The sequence below is a fragment of the Prionailurus bengalensis genome, chromosome D1 (assembly GCF_016509475.1).
Source record: "Prionailurus bengalensis isolate Pbe53 chromosome D1, Fcat_Pben_1.1_paternal_pri, whole genome shotgun sequence".
Lineage (NCBI taxonomy): Eukaryota > Metazoa > Chordata > Mammalia > Carnivora > Felidae > Prionailurus > Prionailurus bengalensis.
Genome location: NC_057346.1, coordinates 64,229,347 through 64,253,297, shown reverse-complemented (window position 1 = coordinate 64,253,297; position 23,951 = coordinate 64,229,347). Strand labels below are relative to the sequence as shown.

The window sequence follows — 23,951 nt, the reverse complement described above, 5'->3', positions numbered from 1 at the left end:
ATAAATAAAAACATTTTTAAAAAATTTAAAAAGATAGCAGTGTTATGCTGTATATATTTCTGCTTGAAAATCTTCGTTAATTCCTAATGGCCAATTAGTGCTATTTTGAAACCTCACAACATTATTTTTTGTTCTTAAATTAAAAAAAAATTTTTTTAACGTTTATTTTACTTTTGAGACAGAGACAGAGCATGAACAGGGGAGGGGCAGAGAGAGAGGGAGACACAGAATCGGAAGCAGGCTCCAGGCTCTGAGCCATCAGCCCAGAGCCCGACGCGGGGCTCGAACTCACGAACCATGAGATCGTGACCTGGGCTGAAGTCCGACGCTTAACCAACTGAGCCACCCAGGCGCCCCCTTAAAATTCTTTTTAATTTTGGTTAGGTTAAGCAGCCCTGCCTGTGGTCATTTATTATTCTAATCTCAACTATCATCTATATTTATGAACTGACATTCCTTTTCTAGTCTAGACTGTCTGATTTTTAAAGTTTTCTATATAGCCATTAGATCAGTTGTTATACAAATCCTCTGTGTACTTACTTACCTTCTAATTTATTTGGTGAACTGGATTTCCAAGAGAGTTAACTTATTGTTTCTATAACAGTGCATTGTTCTCTGTCCACTTATGATGTGTTTGCTTTTTATGTTTCTTTTACTTTAATATTTAAAATATTTTACTTTCAAATATTTAAAACATTCAGAAAAGTATAAAAGGGTACAATTAACGATTTCATCCACAACTCAGATTTTAAGAATTAAAGATCAAAAACTATATGTAATTAAGTTTTATATTGTGCTACATATTTAATGTTATACTCCAGTTATAACTATGTTATTTTGTTCAAAATTCAAAGAGTGACATTCAAGAAGGAAAGACAGTGTGACTTGTATCTGAAAAGAAATATACAGAGAAGGAGGTGGATAGAAAAGGCTATAGTTTTCCTGGACATCCATCAGACAGTGAACCAGCAAGAAAGTGATGGATAAACTGTCAAAATTCAGGGTAGCCAGAAGTTTTCTAGGTGACTAAATTGGTAAAATTTTCCCTTTACTGCAGAAAAATGTATATTGAATGTACAAGTAAGGGTGCAAACAAATAAATAGAACCAGTAGGAGATGTATATTAAGAGATTTATTACATGGAGCTGGCTTATGCAGTTGTGGGGATGGCAAGGCAAATCTGAAATTTATAGGGCAGGCTGTCAGAAAAGGCAGCCCGGAAGTCTCAAGCAGCCAAAGCTGCTTCCCACAGGTGTAACTTCTTTTCCTCAGGGAAGTCTCAGTTCTGCTCTTACAGCCTTTCAACTGATTGAATCAGGCTCCTCTAGATTATCTAGAATAATCTTTCATACTTAAAGTCATCTGATTATGGACTTTAACCACTTCTACAAAATACCTTCACAGCAACACCTAGATTAATGTTTGTTTGAAAAAGTGGGGACTAAAGCCTAGCCAAATTGACACATAAAACTGACCACGACGGTCCATCTCTTGTCAACTTGGCACTCATACACATCTCTTTAAACCACACCCTCTTCAAATAAAGACAATAACGAAGTCATACTTCTACCTACCACAATACAACTTAACTTGCATATATTCTAACTGAAAATATGCTAAATCTTGCTCCAGAAGATGCAAAGTCCTTAGAGGATGTTTGCTCTTCTCCTGTAACTCAAATACTGTGACATAAAGTTAATTTCTTAACATATCTTATGTTGCGTGGTATAGGGATAAAGGAGATAAGGAATGAAAACATATTTGTGATATATATATGCACACCAAGAGAGGAGGTATTGTTGTACCTCCTAATGGAAACATTCCTTCCTTTGGGACTAAGACCTCTAGGCCAGGAAAGTCACAGGGACAGGATGCAAAAATTTTACTAAGACTCACTAGGGGTAATAAGGAATGGAGCCACTCCTATTTTTACCCCTTGATTGCTGGATATATGCCTATTGGTAGTGGGAGAAATGGCACTATAGATTGGATGCTGATTCAGAGCACACACAGTATCCTGGAGGACATTTCTCTAGCCCTACAAAGTATCACAATCTAGCTGGTACTGTAACTGGCCCTTTAAGAGGTTTTCCACCATACAATCCAACCAACTACTTCAGTGATGGTGGAGAAAATGGTAAGATCAGTGAATTCCATGAGGATGGGCCCATTGCTATAATTCATTTACTGTGAAGTGTACCGCATTTATTGATCTGAAGCAATGCTATGTGGAAGAGCATGACAGTGGATAAGGTCATTCTGTAAGTCCACAGATAGTAGTTTTGACATAAGCATTGCATTTAGGAAAGGCAAATCTATATCCAGGGTTAGTGTCTCTTGCAGTGAGAACACAGTGCTGCCCCTTCCATGTTACAAGTGTTCTAATATAAGACCCATGTCAGAGGGATAGTTGTCTATTTTTTTCATTGATATATAACTTAGCACCTCACATCTGGCACATAGGAGTCCAATAACTATTGAGTAAGAAAATTTAAAAAGAAAACATATCTATGGAGGGAAAATAAAGCAGGAAATCCTGTATGCATTTGTCTTAGTTAATTTGCTCTGAGATACTCACTTATGTTCAGTGAAAGGATTACCTCTTGGGGAAAGACTAAGAGTCTTGCTTCCACACCTTTTCTGAGACCATGTAGGGTCTTCATTATACCATGGGTCTTGGAGCAGATTGGTAGTACTAGCCCAAGACATGGTCACTAAATGCACAGTCAGGGATGTGAAAATGGCCCTCTGTTTTCCTTTACAGGTGAAGGGTTCCCTCTGGGCCAGCAGAGCTCATTTACTGACAGAAGAAAGCAGAGGTGGAAGGTCAGGAATCATACCTAGGGGATTTATTAAAATCCTATCTCCTAGACTAGGATCTCCAGCGAGGGAATAAGTCAGCTGGGGAGAGATTTCCCTTTAAATAAAGCTTCTGGGGAGGAGAGGGGGATCAAAGTCATTGTCCTCACACAGGAAGGCAAAAGAACCACCCCCAAAACAGGGCCCTGGCTCACTGTGGCCCTCAGGGAAAGTGAGGCCAGTCATTTTAGGTTCTCCTTTTGGGTTTTCTCATATCCCCTTCCTTGGATTTTTCCTTTATTCAGCTTTTCCTTCAGAGCCCAATAGGAGTGGAAGCATTTTTAAAAGCCTAAGCAGTGACCTCAGCCTGACAATTGTTTGAGGGCTAGAAAAATTCCTTTACAGGGTGACTGATCAGAGAAGCAGTCTGTCCTAACTCCTCACACAAGAGAGGAGACAGGCAACCTCTTATTCCTACATGACTCTTCTCTCAGTAGTATTGGCCATTCAGAGACAAGGCTACCCATTCCCAGAGAAGGTCTGCCAAGCCAGAGAAGGCCCTGTCTCACTGACCTCCCATACCTCCTCACAGCAGATACTTACCCAAATTCTGGCAAAAGCCACTTTATTCACCAATTTCTATCTGCACTCCTTGGCTCTCTCATATAAGCTATTACATCTTGCAGTAAAATCTACCGGCAGTGTCTCCTGTCCATCTGAGGTAAGGACTTTATCTTTGGGAGATATGGCTTCCAGGCCATAATAATAATAATAATAATTAATAATAATAATAATAATAATTAAGGACAAGGATTTTTTTAAAAAAATTAATGTTTATTTTTGAGAGAGAGAGAGAGACAGTGTGAGCAGGGGAACGGCAGAGAGAGAGGGAGACACAGATCCGAAGCAGGCTCCAGGCTCTGAGTCACCCAGGCACCCAGGGCTAGGAATTTTGAATATGGGTCTGGAATGTGTTGAGCTGGATAATGTAAGTCAGCTGACAAAAATAAATACGTAGATAATACAGAATATTGTAATATTGTCATTGTGATGCATAAGTTACTTTTAATTCTAGTATAGATGCTAAAACTATGCACTTTGCAGGAGAAAACAGTCCTTCAGTTTTTTCCCGCTAAGTCAATACCTCTTTCCTTCTATCTATCCCATTCATCTATACACACTGAGCAAATGGACTTCTCATTCTTATGGGATTTTCTGGTTCCTTAAAAACTCTCAATTCTTCTTTTATCACCTCCCAAACTGGCTTTTCTTGATTTATTTCCATTGCAAATATCTAGCCAATCACCAATGATTATTGTTTCTGCCTCCAACGTGTGTTTATTATATATGTGCTATTTTCCTGATCCATCTTACCTGGATGACCACAATCACTTCTGGACATATCTTTGTTGTTGTTCCAAGTTTGTATTTAAATTCTAGCTAACATATAGTGTAATATTGGTTTCAGGAGTAGGATTTAGTGATTCATCACTTCCATATAATTCACTCTTGTCCATCTTCCACCCATTACTCTTTCAACTATAACCCTACAACTATAAGGGTTACTTTAAAAACTTTTTTAATGTTCACTTATTTTTGAGAGAGAGACAGAACGTGGGCAGGGGAGGTGCAGAGAGAGGGAGACACAGAATTTGCAACAGGCTCCAGACTCTGAGCTGTCAGCATAGAGCCTAACCCAGGGCTCAAACTCACAAACTATGAGATCATGACCTGAGCCAAAGTTAGATGCTTAACTGACTAAGCCACCCAGGCACCCCTAAGAGTTACTTTTAAAAATTGTCTGATGTCACACCTGTGTGTGTGTGTGTGTGTGCGTGCGCACTGCATTCCATATCACCTAGAAGTACAAGCATGATTTGGAACATATCTATCTCTCCAAATTTATCTCAGTTACTACCTGCCTCATCAGTCTTCATTTAGCTTCTCAGAAATTACAAGCTGTTTTCTATTTCAGAGATTCTGCATATAATGCATTATATGCTCAGGAGCCTCTTCACTCGTCTTCATTTGAATCATTTATACTCATCTTTATTTTTTAAATTTTTTTTGTTAATGTTTATTTTTGAGAGACAGAGACAGAGCACAAGGAGGAGAGGGGCAGAGAGAGGAGACACAGAATCAGAAGCAGGCTCCAGGCTCTGAGCTGTCAGCACAGATTCTGACCTGGGGCTCAAACTCACAAGCCCTGAGCTGAAGTCAAACACTCAACCAACTGAGCCACCCAGGCGGCCCCTATGCTCGTCTTTAAAAACTGAGCTTGAAATTCACACTGTCAGAGAGGTATTTTCTTTTCTGTCTTTTTTTTTTAAATAAAAATAGTATTTTTTATCAAGTAGAATTACTGATCTACTGAGCTTGAAATTCACACTCTCAGAGAGGTATTTTTTCTGTCTTTTTTTTTTAATAAAAATAGTATTTTTTATCAAGTAGAATTACTCATCATGTGAGATGGGGCATCCCTTCTGTGAAGGCAGAAAGGGAGAAACATGATTTGATTGATACAGAAGAAGAGTAGAAATAGTCTCCCTTTTCTCATATTCTAAGCCTGCATAATACACAAAATATAATCCCTGGAGGATATTTACCATGTAAATCCTTGGATTGAGAGTAACTTGTTCTTCAAGTGTTCAAAAGATGAGCAAACATTTCTACTAAATTTTAACTTGATAAATGAGCAATTTTGCAATACAAATAGTATGTGAGGTCGAACATCACATGATCATAACTGAGCCAATGGTTCTTTTCTGTCTTTCTCTCTCTCTTTCTCATTGCGGGATTGTTGGTGATCATCTCCCATGCTCAGATCCTGGGTCTCAGACTGCAGTGTTTAGCAGAAATCAGTGATTATTCAGAATGTTGGAAGATGCCCACAACTGACACTAGTGTATTTTTTGTCACTTCAAAGAACCTATGGACAGTCTTTTGCTTTTCCATTCAAGATTAAGCTTAGAAATGCTTTGCTTCATTCTAGGTCAGGCTGCCTGAAGATATAGACCCTTCCTCTGCTGCCTTCTTGCCAGTTACATTTTTTAAAATATAATTTATTGTCAAGTTAGCTAACATACAGTGTATGAGTGTGCTCTTGGCTTCAGATATAGATTCCCATGATTCATTGTTTACATGAAACACCCAGTGCTCATCCCAACAAGTGCCCACCTCGTGCCCATCACCCATTTTCCCCTTCCCCACATCTCCCCCGCCATCAATCCTCAGTTTGTTCTCTGTATTTAAGAGTATCTTATGGTTTTCCTCCCTCTCTGTTAGAAACTAATTTTTCCCCTTCCCAACTCCCATGGCCTTCTGCTAAATTTTTCAAATTCCACATATGAGTGAAAACATGATATCTTTCTTTGACTTATTTCACTTAGCATAATACCCTCCAGTTCCATCCACGTTGTTGCAAATGAAAAGATTTTATTCTTTCTCATTGCCAAGTAGTATTCCAGTGTATATATAAACCACACCTTCATTATCCATTCATCAGTCAATGGACTCTCTCTACCCCTCCCCCACTCTGTCTCTTTCTCTCTCTCTCTCTCTAAATAAATAAATAAACAAACAAACATTAGATATGTTCTTTCTATACTGACGTTCTTGAGGGTTTTTATTAAGAAAGATGCTGTATTTTGTCAAATACTTTTTCTACATCTATTGACAAGATCATATGGTTCTTATCCTTTCTTCTACTAATGTGACGTATCATATTGATTGATTTACAAATATTGAACCAGAGAGGTACTTTCTTAAAATTTTTTTTTAATGTTTATGCATTTTGAGAGACAGAGAGATATGGAGCATGAGTGGCAGAGAGAGAGGGAGACACAGAATTAGAAGTAGGCTCCAGGCTCTGAGCTGTCACCACAGAGCCCAACATGGGGCTTGAACTCATGAACCATAAGATCATGACCTGAGCTGAAGCCGGATGCTTAACCAACTGAGCCACCCAGGCACCCCAAGAGGTATTTTCTTAGTTACCAATCTACATGAGAACCACTATCTCTTCTTTTTCATTATGATAATTTTCACAGTTTGTGATTACACCTATTATTTTTAGAGAGGAGAGGAGGTGCAAGTGAGTGAGGGGCAGATAGAAGGAGAGAGAGAGAGAGAGAAGCAAGGCTCTCCCGAAGCAGAGCACAAGCTCACCTGATGTGGCACTTGAACTCAGACTGTGAGATCATGAACTGACCTGAAGTCAGATGCTTAACTGACGGAGCAACCCAGACGCTCCTACACCTATTTTTCAATGCCGTTCATAAGAACGTAACTGAAGATAAGTGCTCCTCAAGATAAGTGTACACTTATCTTTTTTTAAAATAGTTTCCTTTTTTAAATGTTTTTATTTATTTTTGAGACAGAGAGAGACAAAGCATGAGTGGGGAAGGGGCGGAGAGAGAGGGAGCCACAGAATCTGAAGCAGGCTCCAGGCTCTGAGCTGTAAGCACAGAGCCCGACGCCAGGCTGGAACTCACAGACTGTGAGATCGTGACCTGAGCTGAAGTCGGACCCTTAACCAACTGAGCCACCCAGGAGCCCCAAGTGTCGACTTTTCTTGATGAGCAGTGAGTAATATATAGAATTGTTGAATCCTCTATTGTACATCTGAAACCAATTTAATACTATGTGTTAACTGTACTGGAATAAAAATTTTAAAAAATGAAGCCTGTTCCTGGGTGGCACAGTCGATTAAGCATTGGACTCTTGATATCAGCTTAGGTCATGATCTCATGGTTCGTGAGTTCAAGCCTCCCATCAGGCTCTGTGCTGATGGTGCAGAACCTGCTTGGGATTCTGTCTCTCCTTCTCTCTGCCCCTGCCCCGCTTGTGCACTCTCTCTCTCTTTCTCTCTCTCTCTCTCAAAATAAAGATATAAACTTAAAAAAAAAAGTAAAAATCAGAGATGGTGAAAAAAAAAAAGAATATAACTTAATGTGGTCAGGTGTTCTCTATGTTATGTACTCCACTCTATGCTTGGGAGCTATCTTGTGCTTGGCACACAAGAGGCATGGGAGGGGATGGTTCTTCTCTCTCCCAAAATTTGCTTCTATGTCAAGGAAATAGTAATGTAAGACACCTAGTCTTTACTCTCTCCTCATTTCTTCTCAAGGAAGGGAGGAACATAATCCAATTACAGAAAGAACTCAGATAAATTTCTTTTTTTGAAAGATACAATTGCTAGTACTTGGCCTATCCTGTTCCCCTTTCCCACTATTCCTTCCTTGTGGGAAAACTGGCTTATTCCTATATTGCCTGTGATTGCAAAAGTAATTATGTCCATTTGGGGGTTGGTATTAGGAAACCCATTGCTGACTGACATATAGGCTTCATTCTCAAATTTCTGTTTTATGAAAAACAGGGGTGACACTTTGGCCTGCACAAATATCTTCTTTCTCAATTGGTTCAAAACCTGGGTGGGAGAGAGGGAAATACATATTAGCCCTCTCAAAGACCCTATATCTCCTGAAAAGGAGGCTGGTTAGCATGTGCCCAGATTTTCCCTTTAATCTTTCCCATTAAGTTGCTCCACATTTTTCAGAAAAAGTAAATGGCAGAGTAGAAGTATAAGGCAGAGACAAGCCCAGAATTATTGCACAATGGGACTCCCCTAACATTGAGGGAAACATCAGAAGTAGGGAAGAAGTGTGCTCTTTTGCAACATGTTATCAGTACATAATGCTGAGTTAATTCATGAATGAAAAAGTATAGTACAATATGATAAATCGAACAACTAATCTTGCTGATCAAAGGCTATAATATTATAAAGCCAAGGAGTCTCCAGATATCACATCAGAACTACTTTACCTAGATCTTGTGTAATTTCAGACAAGTAAAGAAACCACAGAATGGAGCTCTGGAACTCCACCTTGGGAAATGACTTCACATTAGCGGAGATTCTGAATGACAGTGGGGTTCCCAAACTGCTTTTTGCCACAATCGCTGTCCTGTACATGTTGGCCCTGACCAGCAATGGCCTGCTGCTCTTGGTCATTATAATGGATTCCTGGCTCCATGTGCCTATGTACCTTCTACTTAGCCAGCTATCTCTCATGGACTTGATGTTTGCATCTGCAGTTACTCCCAAAATGCTTGTGGATTATCTGCATGGGGAGAACACCATCTCCTTTGAAGGCTGCACCTTTCAGATGTTAGTAGTTCTCACTTCAGGAGGTGCAGAGGACTTACTACTGGTGTTCATGGCCTATGACAGGTATGTGGCTATTTGTCATCCTTTGCACTACATGGTCCGCATGAGGCCAAGGATATGCTGGCTCACAATAGCCACACCTTGGATCCTGGCATTCCTGAATGGTGTGATACTCACCTCATATACTATGCACTTTCCTTTCTGTATGTCTCGGAAAATCAGGCACCTACTCTGTGAGATCCCACCCTTGTTGAAATTGGCCTGTGCAGATACCTCCATATATGAGCTCATGGTATATGTGATAGGTGTGATCTTTCTCATGCCTACCCTTGCTGCTATCCTTGCCTCTTATACGTTTGTCCTAATTGCTGTCCTTCACATGTCCTCGGGTAAGGGAAGGAAGAAAGTCCTCACCACATGCTCTTCTCACCTGACTGTGGTAGGAATGTACTATGGAGCTGCCATGTTGATGTACATCCAGCCCAATTACTACCATAGTCCCCAACAGGACAACATTCTCTCTCTATTTTATACTGTCATTACTCCAACACTGAACCCTCTTGTCTATAGTCTGAGAAACAAGGAGGTAATAGAAGCCTCCAGGAGAGTACTGGGGCGATTCACTTCTGCCCAGAGATGGTAGATGCCAATGTCATGTGGAAGCCCTATAGCTTCTACATGGGACTCCATATCTGCACTTGGTCTTATGCTGGCATCTTCCACATTTTGAAAATTCTGAAAATCTGCCACACTGGAGATTAAGTCCTCATTTGGCCTTAGAGACACGAGTTTGTCTCCATTAGCCCTATGTTTCAATAGCTAAGGATATTTTCATTTTTCTGATCAATACCCCAGGATCTGGTTGAAATTCCCATTCTGTTCTAACAGAGATTATCTTATTTTTCACTTCATGTTTTTCTTTCCCTCCCCTACAACAGTTCTGTATTCAACCATACAGGAAGTTGGCCAGAATTTTTTCTTGATGTTTCTATTTAAAACAGGAAATAAAAACTAAAGAGGAAAATGAAGATACTGAATGAAGATACAAATGTTAGACTTTACTACTTGCTAGTGAGGAAACTTCTCAGTTCTTAATTCTTTACTACTGTGAATCTGTAGTCATATAATATTAAATGTTTTATTGTGGAGAGATCTTTCCAGATCTATATCAGAGCTCCGGACTCTGGAAAAATTCCTATCAGATACCTATGTTCTGGATTGTAGCATCAGCTCCTTAAGCTGCCCATATGACATTAGGACAGCCATGTGCTTTCCATGTCACATTATTTATAAAGAAATTTCATCACAAAATACCGATGCCTTGAAGCTAGTATGTGAAAGGAGAAAGCATACATGGTAGTCAGAACTGTAATGCAAATGTTCTCTGCTAGGAACATCCTCTCTAAAAGTCTCAGCCCCAATTAACACTGAATGTGAACAAACGGTTGAAATCAACATCCGAAACAAAAATGGTATTCCCAATACCTTTCCTGGGTCTTCACCCTTGTCAATTATATTTTGGCCAGTGACTAGGTCTTTCTTTTACGACTCGTTCCTGCCCCAGTCCTTTCAAAGTTGTTTAAATTCCCAATTTAAAATGGGACTCCTTTTATTTTTATTTTTTTAAACAATAGAATCAGAATTTGAACTAAATTCTAGCTGAGACCCAGTCTCTCTTTTTCTCACTGCATGAAAAGAATTTAAACGTCTTTCTCTCCCAATAAAGTTTAAAGTCTTTACCTGCAGGATCTGTGACTGAAATGTTTCTATCATGGAAAATACCTAGTCTCAGTTGGTGCTTAGTCATTTATTTCCTTATGTTTCCAAAAGCATTTATCAAACATCTTCCAGTTGCCTGGCACTAAGATGTGTTTCACAAACTCAAGAAATGTTCTTGTCTGGTACTATTGATCTATAAAATCCAGATTCAATGAAGCTTTTAAAACCATTCCAAAAAAAACCTAAAAATTAAAATTAAAAAAAAAAAATGGGACTCCTCTTTATTCCAAGTCCCTTGCCTGAAAACCAATCAAATCAATTACTCTGTAATGCTTGAAGCTGACTCATAATGAAAAAGATCAAAAGGTACCTTTCCACACACATACAAACAGAATTAATATCTCCTTTGCCCAGGAATTAAAAAAAACAAAAAACAAAAAAGGCAGAACAGATACTAAAATTAATGCTCACGAAGGAAAGAGATATCATAACCTCACTCAGGTAAAAATCTTAGGAATCATTCAGAATTCTTTTTTCTCATAACTAATATACAATCTACCAGAAAGTCCTTCATTGTATTTTTTTCCCTGAATACATCACAGATTATACCAGTTCTCAACACACAAAAATATTCCACTCTGGTCCAAATTTGATCTCATCTTGTCTGCCCTGAGCATTTACTACAGCAGCTTACTAATTGGTGTCCCTAACACCATTCTCCACAGGAGATATATGATATTCCTTTCATTCATTAATGCATTCAATATTTTTAATGCATATATATAATTTTTATGTATTGAACATCTAGCATTAGCAATACCGTTGAGGCTTTCTATTATTCTCCAATCTCTCCTCCTTGCCTCTCACCAAATATCCCCGTTCCTGATGGTAACAACATACTACTCAATTGTTTTATCTTACCATACACATATCACAAATTGGATACATAGCTAGATTTGTTTATTTCATCTTTCTTTTTCAGCTTTTAGGGATTGCTTTTAATTTTTGAATAAAAAAATCAACCTATAAAACGCTGTCTAACCAGAGAAGTCTAGCTGACATCTCTGTCCAATCTATTCACTTCCACTCCCTATAGGTAGCTATATATATATATATATATATATATATATATATATATATATTGCTTGTATTTTAACTATTCATTCAAATTTATTGAGGTTGTGTTTATAAAAATATTTGCAATGTTTTGGATACATTTGAAAGAAGATATAATTTTTATTATGATGGTTTACAGTTTGATATGTACTTATATTATCTACTTTACTGGTTATATTTTAGGTCTTTTTATTCTTGCTATTTTTGTCCTTTTGATCTGTCTTGAATTAGGAAAGGTATATTAAAATATTCTCTTTTCATGTATATGCTTCAATGTCTATAGTTCAATGCATCTTCTGTACAGTCTGCTTTGTGAACATTATTATTGGATGTATAAATATTAATGACTGTTACTTTTTGCCTTTAGGCAAAACAGAAAAGACTGTTACTTTTTGCCTTATAAAGATATAAACAGGACAAATATTATCCCCCATTCCACATATACAACGACTAGTTCCCAGCAATGTTTGGTTTGGTGGCTTATCCATATTCACATAGCTATTAAATGTTCTCACCTAATCTATATTCACACAGCCATTACATGTTCTCTCTAATCAAAGGTGGCTTCTCCTTTGCATCTGCTGAAAAACAGAATTTTATTCAGGGCTAACTGAGCATATATTCACTCCTCTGCTGACTTTCTGCCATCTTGAACAGAGAAATTATCAGTGAATACTTTGTTCAATTACTCTCGGATTGTTGTAAGAATTTCTTATTGCTGCTCGTACAAAAGTAAAAGTAAAGTCACTGGAATAATTATGAACAGAAAAAGTACTTAAACATTGTAATGAAACTGCTCATATTGTTGAAGATCTATAACTAATAGGAGATACATATCAAAAGAGGAAATAAATGTATCAATAAGTAAACAAGCCAGATAAATGTGTCTGTGAGTGTGTGTATATGTGTATCCCAAGATTTACACAGTAAGAACTTTTACTCCCAGCTGAGATGTAAATAATTTGTATGAGAAATAAATAAATCCTGATTGAAAGTCCCTGGACCTTGGTTGTTCTAGAAATTGCCATCATAAGACTTTCCCTCACCCATTTGCCCTAGGGATTTTCCAACAGATAATTTTCTCTCTTTTTTAAAAAATATTTTGAAGTTTGTTTATTTTGAGAGAGAAAGAAGGAAGGTACAAGCAGGGGAGGGGCACAGAGGGAGGGAGAGAGAATCCCAAGCAGAATCCACACTGTCAGCACAGAGTCTGACGCGGAGCTCAAACTCAAGAACGTGAGATCATGACCTGAGCCCAAGTCAGATGCTTAAACGGCTAAGCCACCCAAGCACCCCCAAGAGATAATTTTCTAGTCCAATAATCATAAAATTGAAATTTATTAAAGACATTCATCAACAGGCTTTTGGTCCCACTCCCACCTTGGAGTGACACTCAAGACTCCAGGTGAGGAGAGAGAGGAAGAGAAGAAGTAACAAATCCTGAAGGACCTATCATAAAGGGGATGGTGCAAGGGCAGGTTGAGAAAATACCATTATCTTTCACACTTACTCTTCCTTCTTGGGACTTGGCAACTGAAGGAATGAATGAATTCATAATGATCCAAAATATAGACTTAACATGCACCTTTTATTCATCTTTTAATCAAGGCCTTATCTTTTTATGGGGTGGATAGAAGGTATGGGAATGTATAGCAGAATTCTGCTTGGTGAGCCCATCTGAGCAATAGCCTTGAATTCTTACTATACTCTGTCGTAGTAGGTAACTTTACAGTATACCCTCATTTCACCATAGTGATTTCTCTCTGGCATAGTAAATATGGGAAAAGTAATGGAGATCTTACATCCACCACTATGGTTTTATTGCAACTGGACTACTTGAAATTAATAATCCTTATGTCAAGAAACCGTCTTATTATAGACTGAGATTTCATTCTCCTGTGTGGTAATAACTGTCACCTCTATTGATATGTCTTTTGCTGACTCACGGATGCCAGAGGGCTAAACTTCACTCCACCACTGCTAATAAGGACACTTCCACAGGCCATCCCATCTCTTTTCAACCAACTTTAATCTGGATTAATCAGACTTTGAGCTCAGATCACTTGTGTTTTTCATCCATTATGACTACAATCCATCTATATAAGGACTTCTCTTTTTTTTTTTTTAGTGGTTTAAAATGACACATTTACTATTTCACAATCTCTGTGGGTCAAGCATCTTGGCACAGAAACAGAAAAGCAGCACAAACTCATATGTAAAAATAAATCTTACTAATCAGTTCAGTAAATATAAATTCACTAAATGCTGCAGTTAAATGACAGAGTATAAATGAATAATAAAGAAGGTAACTCTTTCAATTTGTTGTTTATAATTGAGCCACTTAAAAAGCCTGAGGCAAAAAAAACCCCACCCAGAATGAATATAACAGTAAAGGATTGGATTATATATATATGCATTGATATGAACTAATATTAAAAAATATTATTTGGAGTAAAAAAATCATTTATAAATACATACAGGATCATTACAGTTTATAAACCCTAAAAAGTTTGAAAAGTAAACCATATATTATTCAGAGATATTCATAATCAATAAAAGGAATCAGTAAATGAATAAAGACAAGAGTACTGACTCAAAACTAGAATTTCACTGAATTGTTTTTAAATTGATCAATTGAAGAAATACAGTGCTAAATCACAGAAGACAGGAGTGCAAAAATATGTTCAAAAGAAGTAAGAAACTTTCACAGTTTTTACCGTCTACAAAGCAAAATTCTTTTTTGTTGTTGTTGTTTATTTTGAGAGAGAGTGTGTGCACACACGCGAGTGGGAAATGGACAGAGAGAGAGGGAGAGAGAGAATCTCAAGCAGACTCTGTGCTGTCAACACAGAGCCTAACACCAGGGGTCAGGCTCAATCCCATGAGCCAGGAGATCATGACCTGAGCTGGAATCAAGAGCAGGAGGCTCAACCGACTGAGCCAACCAGAAGCCCCCACAAAATTCTAACCTAACATTAACAAGAGGCCATTTGAACACTGCCATGTAATCATACTTGAACTAGTTAATGACATGTCATTTGGTTGTTTTTGATTGTTTGTATGATAAAACTCAGTTATTTGAATAGTAATCCATGGGACTTGAGTCATAGTCCTTCCAGATATAAATCATAACCCTATAGAGACATAACTATAGGCCTTTTCAAGTGGGCCAGCTCAAGCCTTTTGCAATGGCTCCAAGAAAAGAAAACAAACAAATAAAAATTTTAGAAAGGTTCTAAGTTAATCAAAATTGATCAATATTGTTTAGTTCCTGAATCATCAAATGAATATAGAGTTAGAGAAGTAATTTAATTTTGTTGGCTTCTGTGGTTAATAAATTGGGTAATTTCAAGAGACAAACCAAAAAACAGACCCTTAACTACAAAGAACAAACTGATGGTTGCCAGAGGGTAGGTGTGTAAGGGGATGGTTGACATAGGTGAAAGAATTAACAGTACAGTTATCATGATGGGCACTGAGTAATGTAAAGAATTACTGGATCACTATATTGTACACCTGAAGCCAAATCACATTGTATGTTAACTATGCTGGAATTAAAATTAAAATATATAAATAAAAGAAATTGAGTAATTTCTTCAAATAATCAGTGTAGTTTAACTAGCTAGATATGTAAATATTCATCCTACTTTGTAATAAAATATAGCTTTCTCTCCATCCATAGAAATGGCAATAAGAAAACAAAGTAGAATTTAACAGACTTGGCTCTATCAAATCCAAGGTCCCACTTCTCAAATATTCTTAACACAGAAGACCCCAAAAACATTTAGGAAAGTATAGCAATAATACAGTCTTGAAATCACAGTCAGGACCACCTGAACTAAGATAGTCTGGAGAAATAAAGAGAAAATGGTGATTTTCAGTTATTTATAAATTAGAAATGATAGAACTTGGTGCTTGATTTATTATAGCTTAAGGAGATAATTTAGTGGCATAATGATTATTTTATTTATGATATATATGAATTGTGAGCAGACAACTAGCATTGTCTAGATCCTACCTACTATCCTGAAGAGAGACAGTAAGCAGCCACTGTCTCCTCTGAGTTCTGCACCAGTAATACATGAGGAGGTATGACTGAAGAGTCCTTACCATTAGGTTCCCTTATATATCACACATACTTCTTGTTTCCCCAGCAGACTTAACAATCATGTGTCAGACAGGAGTGTGTTTCTTCCTCTTAAGGGAAAAGCAGAGTGGATCAGGTAAATGCTGCTTCTACATTTGTGAGGCCACAGGCACATTAGCTATCATTGCTCTTTCATGTAGTCCAAGACCATCAGGTGGACACTGTTGGGGAGGGTAGAGTATTTTCATATCTCTCATTGTATTTCTTTCTCTGCATATGCAAAAGAGGAAAACTATTCTACTCCCATTTTTTAACTATTCTCAGCATATTTGCTAGCTCCTGTACAAGAAAAGAAACATGGTAACATTATAGGAAGTGTTAAAGGACATGAATTTGGGCATGCATTTACTGGTGACGAGGGTCCTTGTGTCCTAAGAGGGCCAAGTTTAAACTCCATATCCTTTCTTGCACTACTTAACATGAATGGGAAGGTAAAAAGTCATTGAACCTTCTGGGAAGGTTAGCCATTTCTTCTCTTCATTTCCTATGTCCATGTGGCAAGTATACAGGTCCCGGCCCACAGGAGTGGATTGTTCATTCTGGTCCATGTGGTTGTTGGGTAGTAGACTTAAGGGCTCACTAGATAACTCAGGCCGTTCTCTACTTTTATGCAGACATGCTTTCACATGTTTGTCCCAAGGTGTGAGATAACCCAGCCAACCCACATTGGCCTTAAAACTAATATATGAACGTTATGCTTGCTAAAGGGCATTAAATATTAGGAAGTGGTACAGCATGAGGTAAGAGAGATAGCCTTAAGACTAGTCTTAAGGTTAAAGATTAGAGTTTGAGCTTATTTCAACTGTGATTGACCTCAGACTAGCCCCTTAATCTATATGACTTTCATATAAGAACAATAATAATAGCTAGTCATAATAATTCTCCCACATATCCTTTATCAGGACAAATGTCACAAGTCTATAGAGTCTTCTAAACTAAATCTCAAATCTTGACTTTTTTTTCCCATCCATCTCATTCAAAAGACAAGTTACCAGAGCCTACAAATTCTACGGAAAGGTCCAGTAATGACTAAAGAATTAAGCAATTAAAAATTAATAACATTTGAATCCCATTAAATGGAAAATATAACAATATAAAATTTTCTTACCACATTCTGACAGTGGATTGAAAACATTCACGCCAAATTGATTTGAATAAAGAAAAAGCAACAGGGATGTAGTAGAGAGAACTTGAAAGGGTAAATTAGTCCCATTCCTCTGGAGAGTCATAAGCATGTATGAAATCATCATGAGATACCTCACATCAGAATAAATAACAATTTGACTGAAAAGCCAAGGATGAAAAAAATTGTCAAAAGTAAAGAGAAGAAAATTTTTTAAAAAATTTTTAATGTGTATTTATTCTTGAGGGAGTGAGAGAGAAACAGAGAGATAGAGAGACAGAGCATGAGCGGGGGAGGGGCATAGCAAGAGAGGGACACAGAATCTGAAGCAGGCTCCAGGCTCTGAGCTGTCAGCACAGAGCCTGATGCGGGGCTCAAACTCACCAGCTGTGAGATCATGACCTGAACTGAAGTCTGATGCCCAACTGACTGAGCCACCCATGTGCCCCAAGAAAAGAAAATTTTCATAGACTATCTATAATAGAAAGGGTGAAATTTGGGGTAAAGAAACAAAATGGGAAATATGGAAATATTTGACTGATAAAATGTATAAATAATGTAGAGCAATAAATAAATAAACATGTTAGTGTTGCCATTAAAGAAGCAAATGGGGAAAATTTAGCAACACATATACCAAGGGTTACAATATTGTTCATATAAAAAGAAATAAACATTGGCAAGAAAACACAACATTGAGTAATTTCTTTTTTTTTTTATTTTTTTTTTTAACGTTTCTTTTTGAGGCAGAGAGAGACAGAGCATGAATGGGGGAAGGTCAGAGAGAGGGAGACACAGAATCTGAAACAGGCTCCAGGCTCTGAGAAGTCAGCACAGAGCCCGACGCGGGGCTCAAACTCACGGACTGCTAGATCAGGACCGCTAGATCACGATCTGAGCCAAAGTCGGCCGCTTAACCCACTGAGCCACCCAGGCGCCCCGAGTAATTTCAACCTGGAATCCCTCAGAAAAATAAGGATCTGTCCTTGCATTTGGCATATTGGCTCAAACACTTGGTTTTTACAGAGATTTTCTTAAACTATTGTTTTTTAGGACCAGCTAATATTATGTAACAGTGGTCACTGTATCTCAAATGAGCAATAATTTTAAACTCATTTTAATAGAAAAATACTGAGAGAGTGTGTAGATTTCCACTTTCTGAGGATTTGAAGTAAAGAATGCACAGATGGGCCTGCATGTACTTTACACTCTAGGTTCCGCTCCCAAGAAGAAAACAAGAATGGTAGAGATAGATTGTTAAGTTATCCTGAGGCCCAGAACATATGAATTTTTTTCTCTTACAGAAAGATTGGAAATAAAGGAGATTCACAGTATTCAATATGGTTGCCAAAAAATAAAAAATAAAAAGTCCCATGGTATTTCATTGTGTGTAGAGATAATAGAGTGAGCTGTGCTGAGGAGAACCCTAGGGACTGTCCCATGTGCGTCACTTCTCAGGGCCTCATATTTCAAGAATCCTTTCATAATAAGATTCATTCCAGGGTCGGTGCTCGAAAGTAAGTGTTTAACTCATCTGAGAATACAGCCAGAGGTTGGAATGGAAGCCACTGAAAAGTCCACTTCATCATATCCAGCTGTTAAGAGAGAGGGCTGAGAAATCACTAGGATCCAATACCCAAATCTGGATCTGTAACTTGGATTTCTGGATTTCGTTCTTTTGTATTCCTATGTGAGGTACCCTCCCATGTAGCTCCCCTTCTCCAGAACAAACTCATCCCATGTCTCCAGGTAAGAAGAAAGAAAATACTGCAGGAATAAAGTCCCCCCAGAACCAGAAATCTTGTGTCTATCCTGGGAAAAGGGTCATATTCTTATTTTTAGAACCCACAGTCTATTTGTGAGAGCAGATTTTTCTTTTTCTCTCTTCTCTAGAATCCTTAGTCTTACAAATTTTGCTACTGGACTTTTTTAAGGGATTAGCTTGTGTGCTGAGAGGTGCAAAGAACCAAAAGATCCGCTGTCTCTCAAACTAGCTTACCACTTTTCGATTCCCAGAATCTTCCTGTATTCTGACCTTTTATCCTTGTTATTATAGATGTCTTTTCCTCTTTCAGTTTTCTGACACTCTTTGGGTGATACTGGACTCACAGGGCACTGCCGAGGATGCACAACAGAGCTTGTCGGAATGTGCTGTCCATTGTTTAAGAGGTGAGAAGGAGCCAGAGCTAAGTGAGTGCTAATGTTGGGTGTGTGGGCACTCCCTGCCCCAGTACCCTAGTACTCAGGTTGCTACCACATTGCATATATCTTCTCAGAGGCTAAGAATGAGAAAGAGAATAGGATTGCATATTAAGGATCTATTCCCCTGGAAGAACTACCACTTATGTACTCTCACCAGTAGTCCAGGTGATCATCCTTTGTGTTTATCCTTCTGATTGGTCACAGAATATCCCCATTCCAAGGTGGACCACATAGCTGGATCAATATCAGCTGTGCCTTCTGAATCTCATACTATGCTTTACATAGGATGATTAGCACTTAGGAGTTATTGAGTGGATGTGTGTGTGTGACAGAGACTATGTGTTGAGGAAGAGTTTGTTCAGTCCTGGATGCATTCAGTTATTTATTCACCCATTCAGTCTGTGAATAGTTCTTGAAAATTTACTATATGCCAGGTGATGCAGACATATGGATTGAGATAGGATTTCTACCCTGAAGAAACTTATAGCCCAGTCAGAAGACAGAATTGTAAACAAACAATCATATATAAGTTAATAGTAACCTTTTCAAAGCACATTATTGTATACATATATCAAAACTCACCAGATTGTACACGTGAAATATTCATAGTTCATTGCATGTAAATTTACCATGATGAAGCAGTGAAAAACTGCAGTTATCAAGAATTGTTGGAAAACGAGTTTGGCTACTAGGTTAGAGACTTTATCAGTGCTCTTCCTGTGTATTTCAACTTATCTAAAGAAAAGATATTTCTCATTTAATTTTGCCAATTCCTCAAATCATTCCCTGACTCTGCCTTCCTGGTCCCTTAAAGACCAATGGACTCTATTGTAGGCTCAGACTGGACCCATTTCATTTCCATCTGAATGGAAATTCATGCATAGAAACCTCACTGTCAAGTCATGTTCCTGAAATTAAGTCCTACTTGGCACCTCATGAGCCAGTGGTCAAGGCACAATTGCTCTGGCCATAGTTTTCCTATACTGCCAGCTAGAGGTAGGGTCTTACATGTGAAGACAAACCTTTCTAGTCTGTAGGCTCTGATATCTGTCTATCTCAAGATGGCCCTGCCAGGTGGGCTGACTTTCTGTTCTGACATCTTCATTCTAAAGGCCAATTCTAAGACTATTACTTCCACCCTTCTCAGGGATAGATGTCTCCAACCCTGAGTGCCAGCCATTTACCCATGCCCCCAGCTAACTTCCCTAACTCTTTATAATTTCCATCTCTATTAGCTTATATCCAGCCATGTTATTCCTTGCTTGTTTCTGATGTACAATAATGTATAGATTGAATAGTATTTCCTGCCTGGCTACAAAGCATTGGACCAGTACCTGATTTCCTACTGATGTACCTAACTCATTGATTGCGTACTCTGAAACAAACTGCAGCATGAATGAGCTCAAATACTGTCACACTAGAAAAGATACTGAAACTGTGCAGACAGCTATTGTGGTGGCACTTGGTCTCCACAAAGGCTGTTCCTGATTCCATAGGGTGTGGTGCTACTTAAGTCTGGCCTTGTCTCCAACATCTTGGCTCTGTAGCAATGAGGGCCTATCATGCCTTAATCTTCAACACTGCCATCAAGGCTTGATTCTCTGATCCAGTGAAGAATTTAGAAAAGGACTAAATGTGTGGATTATAACATGATCTAAATGGTTTCTTAAAATTCCCTTCCTTCTTGGAAGGATGATAAATGATCCCCTAGAAACACAAAGGAAAAGATAATTATTGGTTCCTCTCCTTGATGAAATGAAAGTCAAAATCTGCTGATTGAAAAGTAAACTAGATAAAAGAAAAACCTGGGCTTTCTACTAAAGGCAGAACTCTTCATATTTTTTCAAATCCATATAATATGTGAGCATCTTTTTTCAAATAGCTTCCGTAAGAATTAAGGATGGAAATTTTGGAAAATCAAGTGTCTTAAATGCTTCCAAGATATTTTTTCAATAAAACATATTTGTTCTTACAATGAGATCTTCACTTTCAGGATTTGGTTTTCCACCATAGTCAACTTTTGATTCCTTTATTTATGCTGATGTGTAGACAGAAATAAACACCAATGGGCACAGAAAACCAAACCTATCTGACTGAATTCATCTTGCTAGGCCTTTCTTCAGATTGGCAGACCCAAATCCTGCTGTTTGTAGTGTTTCTCATCATCTACCTGCTGACTCTGTGTGGGAATTTTCTCATCATAGTGCTAATTCATATTGACTCTCGACTTCATACACCAATGTACTTCTTCCTTAAAAACCTGTCATTTACTGATCTCTGTTTCTCTACAACAGTCATCCCCCAGATGCTATTCCACTTGCTGGTAATGAGAAAGACCATTTCCTTTGCTGGGTGTTCAATTCAGATGATTTTTTTCCTAGTAGCTGGCTGTACAGAAAGTTCCCTCCTAGCAGTGATGTCCTATGACCGCTATGTGGCTGTCTGTAAGCCCCTTCACTACTCCATCCTCATGACCCAGAGGGTGTGTGTACAGCTGATCATAGGGTCCTGGGCCAGTGGAGCCATTGTGTCTTTAGTAGACGCAATATTTACTTTATGTCTCTCATACCATGGACAGAATATAATTAATCATTATTTTTGTGAGCCTCCTGCACTCTTGAAGTTGGCTTCAGAAGAAACCTACAAAGCTGAGATGGCCATCTTGGCAATGGGCATAGTAATTCTCCTTGGTCCTGTCTCCCTCATCCTTTTCTCCTACTGGAATATTATCTCCACTGTGATTCGGATACAGTCAGGTGAGGGGAGACTTAAGGCCTTTTCTACCTGTGGTTCTCATCTCATTGTTGTGGTCTTCTTCTACGGCTCAACTATATTTACCTACATGCGTCCAAATTCCAAGAAGATAAATGAAGGGGATAAGGTGATTTCTGTGTTCTACTCAGTCATAACATCCATGATGAACCCATTCATTTACAGCCTGAGAAACAAGGAGGTAAAGGAGGCATTTAGGAAAGCATTTGGAAGATAGAGCCTCTCAGAGGCATGATCTTTATATTGATACACATCTATGAGAATGAAGACACTCCAAAGTGGTTCAACATTTTTAACAGCTTTCTCTGTGAACTGTTTCTAAGCTGATCCAGAACAAAGGGTCATACAAGTATTCTTGTATATCTAGGATGTTTTCAAGTTTGTCAACTGCATCTTGCTCAAGCTTATTCTCTGTGGTTATAGCTTGCTTGCCTCATTACAGCTTTTTGCTATTATATTATATATTATAATATAAATTACATTTATATATTATATACATTTGTATACATTTATATATATACATTTATATACATTTTATATATACATGATATATATATTTTATACAATTTATACATACGTTTATATACATTTATATACATATATATGTGTATACATACACACACACACACACACATATGAGGATCTTCATTTACACTGCCTTACTGGTTCACTAATACATTTTCACCCAGACATAGTACCTTTTGGTACTTGTCAGCTTCATCCCATGCTAACATCTTCTACAGCCATCCACAAACCTTGGAATACTACCTGATGTCATTATGCTAGACTCTACAATTTCTTGTCAGAAAATATGAATGATTTTTTTAACCTTAAAGTTCTTATATGGAAATTTTGTTTTTGTTTTGCTGTATGGTCCCAAAATACTGCTATCATCAATTCAACTACACATGGGGGAGCTACTGGCCTAGACAATAATTTGTGGGATCTCATATTCAGCAAACACCTTCCATATATCACACACTCTTTCCCTCCAAGGACAATTGCTGGGTTGAGGGAATTAGAATTAAAAGGCAACCTTCCTGCATCAATATACCACACCAATATATCACAATATACCCCATATGACACCAATATACCACAGCTGTTGCCTCTTCAAACATGCTCTCCCCATTTCTGCAGGCTTGATGATGCCAGTACCCATTAAGTTCTCATTTGGGGAAGTAGTAAAGAAAGGCTGATATATGAGAAGCAATTCCAGAAGATATAGATTGTTCTGTGGGATTAAATGGTCCTTAAGCTTTTTTTTTTTTTTAAACAACCGCTGTAACCTCTTTATAGCAGAAGCACCACTGGTGATACTTGTAGTCACTCACTGATGTTCAGCATGCACACTGCCCCTCCTTTGGAAGAACATCTACCCTCAGCTGAAGGTTTAACTTCAGGTATAAAGTGGAATTGACCCAACACGCCATTGGCGTGTAGAAACACTACCAATTCTCATCCCTGATTGCAGGGCCTGTGAGTCATGACAACATAGCTGGAGACTACATTCTGCCTGTTCATAGTTCTGCCTATTTCTCCTCCATGATTGTCTATTTCTCCAGGCAGAAGTCCCATGACACAAACATATTCCATTACTTTGTACTTCATTTGCCAGACTTACAGATATCCCCTGACTTGTCCCACCTTATCCTCCATGCAGCTGTTTCTAGGGATTCTTGTCATACAGAGAAGAGTGCTGCCCACCATAGACAAATCCTCCTTTCACACAGTGGGAAGAATATGGGAAATTTTATCTTTTACCAGGAGAAATTTCAACTTGGAGTTCTGCTCTTGCTTCGTGACTATGAACAAAGCAATTATGGGTGAAGTGTGGCATGAGCCAGAGAAAATAAGTCCCAAATGAAAATCAAGCTTGCCACATTGAGGTCTGGCTGCTCCAGCTTCAA

The 23,951-nt window shown here is 38.2% G+C and overlaps 2 protein-coding genes across 2 annotated transcripts; both read left to right on the top strand.

Annotated features, from left to right (window-relative positions):
- Positions 1–8,199: 8,199 nt before the first annotated feature.
- LOC122482657 (olfactory receptor 2AG1-like) lies at positions 8,200–9,883 on the top strand. Its single transcript, XM_043578971.1, has one exon. It carries the CDS (start codon positions 8,664–8,666, stop codon positions 9,606–9,608), a length of 945 nt encoding a protein of 314 aa, XP_043434906.1. The 5' UTR covers positions 8,200–8,663; the 3' UTR covers positions 9,609–9,883.
- Positions 9,884–21,334: 11,451 nt separating this feature from the next.
- LOC122482656 (olfactory receptor 2D3-like) lies at positions 21,335–22,258 on the top strand. The gene has a single exon (XM_043578970.1). It carries the CDS (start codon positions 21,335–21,337, stop codon positions 22,256–22,258), a length of 924 nt encoding a protein of 307 aa, XP_043434905.1.
- Positions 22,259–23,951: the final 1,693 nt, after the last annotated feature.

What these genes read in the sequence shown, in the direction of transcription:
- LOC122482656 (XM_043578970.1), top strand. Translation starts at nt 21,335, where the DNA reads ATGGGCACAGAAAACCAAACCTATCTGACTGAATTCATCTTGCTAGGC.
- LOC122482657 (XM_043578971.1), top strand. Translation starts at nt 8,664, where the DNA reads ATGGAGCTCTGGAACTCCACCTTGGGAAATGACTTCACATTAGCGGAG.